The sequence below is a fragment of the Myotis brandtii genome, unplaced genomic scaffold (genome assembly GCF_000412655.1).
Source record: "Myotis brandtii unplaced genomic scaffold, ASM41265v1 scaffold2591, whole genome shotgun sequence".
NCBI lineage: Eukaryota > Metazoa > Chordata > Mammalia > Chiroptera > Vespertilionidae > Myotis > Myotis brandtii.
The window spans coordinates 99,687-105,735 of record NW_005359844.1 but is presented as its reverse complement, the minus strand read 5'-3'; the positions used below and the strand labels follow the sequence as shown (position 1 = coordinate 105,735).

General features: G+C 46.8%; 1 protein-coding gene across 1 annotated transcript in view; it reads right to left on the bottom strand.

Moving 5' to 3' along the window:
• Window positions 1-4,603: 4,603 nt before the first annotated feature.
• NDNF (neuron-derived neurotrophic factor) overlaps window positions 4,604-6,049 on the bottom strand; it is a 9,263-nt gene continuing 7,817 nt past the window's right edge. The window contains exon 4 of the mRNA XM_014541051.1: window positions 4,604-6,047. Within this exon, the coding sequence (XP_014396537.1) occupies window positions 5,183-6,047 (865 nt within the window). The 3' untranslated portion in view covers window positions 4,604-5,182. The remainder of the gene's footprint in view (window positions 6,048-6,049) is intronic.

The window sequence follows — 6,049 nt, the reverse complement described above, 5'->3', positions numbered from 1 at the left end:
GAAACAGAGAAAGTAAATATAAATATTCTCTTTTATCTGCAAGGGAAAGTGATTTTAGGAATATTAACTGACACAGTGTTCAGGGCAGATTTGAGGAGCAGACTGAGGTTCTGATAATGAGAAGGAAGGAAAACTATGAAAGTCATTATGAAGAATTACAGATATTAGTGACTGAGTAGACTCAGAAAGCAAAGGCAAAGGATGACTGACAAGTCATTCACTCATTCATCCGCAAATACATATTATGTACCCACCACATGCCAGACACTAGCTTGAGCTCCTGGAATACAGCAACAAACAAAACAAAGTCCCTGCTCTCACAGAATTTAAAAATACTAGTCAGGACAGGCAGGCAATAAACAAAGAGGTACCAGAGGTTATGTCAGGTGAAGAAAAAAGAACTTGGTAAGGGGGTAATGGAAGTCAGAGGTTGGGGGAATGGGCAGAAGATCTCACTGAGAAGGTTGCAATTGAGCAGAATCTGAATAAAGTGAGGGGGAAAGCATGTGAACATCTTGGGAGGAGCATTTAGGAGAGAGAGTTTTGTAGACTACCTAATTTACTTTTGGTAATTACGTATACATGGTCAGTCAAAAGGTGTCAAGTGTATACATAGCAAAGTGAGTCTTTCTCTCCTCCCCATAGGTGAATAATAACGTGAAGATATTTACAATATAAATGAATGAATGAGTAAAAAAATGCACACATACACTTTTTTGGTTTACAATATTTTCCTAATGAATTTTTTAAAATTATACTCATTTCTTCATTACGAAGGTGGAGGCGGGCAAGGGGAAGGGAGAAGGTGGAGAAGTGAAGACAGTATCTGAGCAGCTCTTTCCTCTTCCTGGCTCATGGAGTCTTTGAGATATTCAGGATGGTCTCTGGCTTTTCTAGGCTCCCCTAAAAGGGGTGGGGGATCACTCTGGTGTAGAGTCTTCCCAGACTTCATGATTATGGGGAGATCACTGGACAGGATTTCAGGTGGTAAAGCTAGTGAACTCCCTCCCCTGAAAGATACAAGGTTCTGGATCAACTGTTTGTTTATTAACCGATAACATGGAGTGTCTTTCTTATTGTAAAAAGTATTACATGCTCATTAGTATAAAAAGGTAGCAAATATATAAAGGTATGAAAGACAAAAATAAATTTTTAAATAACTATAATTCTACCATTTATATTATTGTTTAATCCTCAAATAGTAATATGGCCACTGAGCTAATAATGGGAAATAAATGAAAGAAAAGTAAACAGGAAAGTTATTATCACATCTAGAAATCACAATACAAAAAAAGGGAGGTTGAAAATATCTCTAATGAAAACCATCATTATTTTAAGAATTTCTAATATTTTTCTAATAAGCAGATTTTCAATATGGTATTTGGATTAACTTAAGTTTCCCTTACCCTCTATCTTTTCTTGACCAGGATGTAAGCATTTGAGAGTGATAAATATACTCCTTAAGGGGCAAATTTTAAAGCAAATCAACTATGCCAAATAATTTATCATGTGTAAAAGCTAGTCTCAATATTTAATTGCTTGCTTTTGGGTTTGCTCTGGTTTCCAGAAGTTATGCATAGTGATTGCTCTTGGTTTCTTTCTTTCCATTCAGCAATCAGAAACTAAGATTGTCACTTCACAGAGAGAAAGAACACAAGGGAGGACAACTAAACAGATTCTATTTGGAAATGGTGATTAAGGATAGACAGAAGCTGACTTTCCCAACAAGTCGGTCTCCTGTTACTGCTAGTATAAATTAATAGCTTAATCAAGATAAAGTGTTTAAAATATTTATAATAACAAGTTTGTCTTACATATTTTTGGCATCAGATAATTCTTATTTATCCATGAAACACTATTTTTATCCTAGTTTATGTTATGTACAATATTTATCTTAATGTATTAAAATCACTTAAAGTAAAATATTTACTCATTCAAAAGTCCAAAATAATGACATTTTACTATGATAAATTTTCCAGGAATTTGCCTTTTTTGTAGTTTTTATATATTTTTAATTACACAAAATACACACCCATTATACAAAAATTAGGAAATATACAAGTTTTAAGATAGTTTAAAAAGTTGAAGGTCTGAACATGAACCATAGGTGAATAATAGTGTGAAGATATTTATAAGACTTATTAAAATTAGATTTGACTTGAGTTCATTTTCCAAGATTTAGTTGGACACTTAGAACACTCGGATTTGTCACCCACCTTTATTTTATTCATAAATGATTGCAGCACTGGCCAGTGTGCCTCAGTTGCTTGGAACATCGTCCTATGCACGAAAGGGTCACGGGTTTGATTCCCTGTCAGGGTACATACCCAGATTCTGGGTTTGATCCCTGATCCATTGACATTTCTCTTCTCTCTCTCTCTCTCTCTCGCTCTCTCTCTCTCTCTCTCCCTCTCTCTCTCCCCCCCCCCCCCTCTCCCTTCCTCTCTGAAATCAGTAATAAAAAAAAAATAATAAAAACCATTCTGTTTTTTTTTTCTTACCAGTTTGCAGTTATCGGTTATAGGCTATGCACACACCCTTCAGGAAATCAATGGGCTTTTTCTCTCTCTCCCCCCCCTCCCTTCCTCTCTGAAATCAGTAATAAAAAAATAAAAATAAAAACCATTCTGTTTTTTTTTTCTTACCAGTTTGCAGTTATCGGTTATAGGCTATGCACACACCCTTCAGGAAATCTGAAATGGGCTTTCAGGACAGGTTGCTTTGACATCAACAAGAAGGCAAAACGTTTGTTTCCTTTTGTAAAATGATCGAGTGACTTTTCCCCCCTAAGAACTGACTTATATTGCAGCAAGGATCTCGGAGCCTGGGCGATTCCACCACTTGTCTGTGTCGACTACGAGAACTCTGCTGGTATTTCTCTGGTCGTCTCTTTTGCACCTGAAAAATGAAGGGGTGCACCTGGGTGCGTGCTCAGACCGCGCTCCCCTCAACGTGGCTCCGCCTGTCCCAACGGGGCTCCCCGCACCCTGTTCTCCACACGCACACCTCAGCTCCATGGACACGAGTGGGTGCGTTCTCACAGTAGCTACTTTCCAGTTCTTTCGTTAATTAGGAACAAAATCCTCTCTCTTGTCCTCAGTTCACCTGCGCGCTCCCAAAACCTCAGCACATGAGTGAGTAACGGAGCTTTAACATTAATAGGTTCTCCTTCTTTATGAGTGACAGGAGTTTCACAATGTGTCTCTCACTTTCCTAACATTTTTAAAAGGCGAACTTCACTGGGGCATGAAAGAATGCTCGGATTTACCCAGAGGCTGTAGCAGCCGCCATCGCTGCGGCTGGAGACGCCAACTCGGTGAAATTCACTTGGCCTGGTTCCCGGCCGGCTGAGCGGGGAGCCCGCCACCTTCGGAAGCTGCATTATGGTGGGTTCACTGGAGTGGATTTAGCGCTTTGCTGTGTGAGAACGTATTTGCGAGTCATGGGAGACCGTGGATCCCCCTTCCCAAGGCACCACGCTCATAATTCAGGAGAGAACATCGCTGGGATGTTATCAATTCTGAAGGTTTACTTTCAACCAACAATGTTTTTTTTTTAGGTTGGTTACACACTCGTCCTTATAAAGGATTATTTCAGGTGCCACTGCTGTTTTGCACAGATACACGGGACACATTTTGATTTGGTCTCAACACGGACGAGTTGGATGGTCCATGTTGACGGGGGGCACTTGCTCCTAAGGGGACAGGGCATCTGTCGTGAGGACCAGCACTCACACCCCCTGGGCCAGAGCCATCTGCCCGCACGGAACGCACCTGTGCCGGCCCCTGGGGAAGGTGGAGCCCGAACGTCGGGGATGAGGGAGCCGCGAAGGGTTATACCTGTGTCCACCTGGAGTTCCAGAAACTCTCTGTAACTGAGCATCGCAGAGTTCCACCAAGGACAACGTCTTATGATGGAAAGAAAGTAGCCTATAGCGTCACCTGACCCGGGTCCGTCCCCACCTGATTGCACACATGGGCAGGAAGAGGTGTTCCCGAAGTCACACAACTCAGGCGACTGCAGGTTCCGGCCCGTCCGAGTCCTGGTTCTCACGGCCTCACGTGCACCATGTGCGGGGAACGAAACCACCTAGCACCGACCTTCCAGGGCCTCGGACACACGGACGCCGTCACCCGTGGCCTCAGTTTTGTCTGACACCTAAATTACTTTTTAAAGATTCATGAAAAATCAAAGGGGAAAGTGTCGGACTGTTGATGTTACGAAACAGCCGCTTCTGGCTTTCTCTCGTTACTAATTACACACACACAGAAAACACCTGGAATTACCCCACGTTTGCACCTAAAGGAGGAGCTTATTTTAAACACAGAGAGGTACTGGGTTGTGCAGGACGAGGTGCTGGGCGCTCGGGAGCCGCAGTGCTCGGCTCAGCCCGTCCTGTGAAAACCAGTCCTCTGGACTCTCAGTGCTCACAACCGCGAGCTGTTCAGTGTCAGAGCGCGAACCGTCATCCCGTCTCCAATGCCATGGCGACATCAGGGAGACGCACCACGTCTGCAACTATCCAAAGAGGGTCGGGCCGGTGCCAAAGTGCATAAGGGCGCAAGTTCGGGGGACAGACATTAACTGGACACACCAAGGTCGCTGCTTGGGAAAATGAGCAGAATAGACTCTAATATCTTTAATGTTATGTACATGGATACAACGTGTCAACTCCGCACAGGAGAGACATACAGCATTTGAACATTCCACGCGACAGATAAGCATTTACCGTACAACTGACCAGAGCGCCGTCCACATCAAGGACGTAGATCCGATCTGCGCTTTAACAGGAGACTTGAATAGCTTACGATCATAGACACACTGACATTTAAGACAAGACTTTATAAAATAATTTATATCGATATATCCTAGCATCTATCGAGAGGACTGGTTTGCATTTGGGGGTATGTGTGCAATGAGTGGCATCTTTTAAACTTTCAGGTAATAAAATAATTTAGAAGCAGTTCATGCAGTGGTCAGAGCGGGGATGGCGGCTCCTGCGGGGGTCTGTCTGTGACGTCGCACACCAGGCACCCTGGGCGTGCAAGGACCAGTCTCCCCTCTCGAGGGGACGCCAGCATCCACGGACGCCCGTGGACACCCCTCCCTCGCGCTCGGCCACGGGCACTCGCATCTTGGAGGCCCCGTGACAGGTCCACGTGACATGCCTGCACCCAGGTCACTAGCAGACCCTGCGGGTTTTGACGACTTTGCTCTGGTACTTGACGGAGTGCCCCCCGTGCCCCACGAGGTACACGTCCAGCAGGTAGGCCTTGCCCGGCTGGAGGCCGCGGACGGTCTCCGTGGTCACCGCCCGCTGTGGGTTCCGGCTGTGGAAGTACTTACAGAGCACCTTCTCCGACTTCGCCCTCGTGTCCGGCCCCAGGCACTGGTTCTGCTCTCTCTTCCTCTGGTCCTCGCTGTAGGCGTCGCCCACCTCCTTCTTGTAGAGGCAGAACTTGCTCCTCTCCTGGGTGCCCAGCCAGGCCACGGTGGCCGACGAGCAGGTGCGCAGCCTGTCGAAGGCCTTGATCCGCGTGTCCTCGGGGAGGGACGGGAAGGCGTGCTTGCCGGGCCGCGTGCTCGCCAGGACCTTGAGCAGCGACGCCCCCTTCCTGCTCCCCTTCAGCCGGAGGAGGTACTTGGCCTTGGGCCGCCCCCGGAGCAGGAACTGCCGCACGCCCTCCACGCTCTGGGACAGAACCAGCTTCCCGTCTAGGCGCACCTGGACCCGCACGGCGTCCAGGCAGGAGTGGACGAAGAAGGCGACCTTCTGGTGGGAGGACACGGGGGCGAACCGCAGCAGCTTGGCCCCCTTCCTCTTCACGAACACCTCGGTCACCTTCCTGTCCTTCAGCTCCAGCGTCTTCTGCGCGGCCTCCTCCCTGGTCCTGGCGAAGGTGCCCACGTAGGCCGTGCTCATGTTGCTGCGGCCGTTGGCCACGAACACGTCGAAGTAGTACTGCGTGTCGGGCTTCAGGTCCGACACGGTGAAGATGTTCTTGTTTCCTATGCACACCTTCTGGATGTCGGCCTGGGGCCGCGAGGG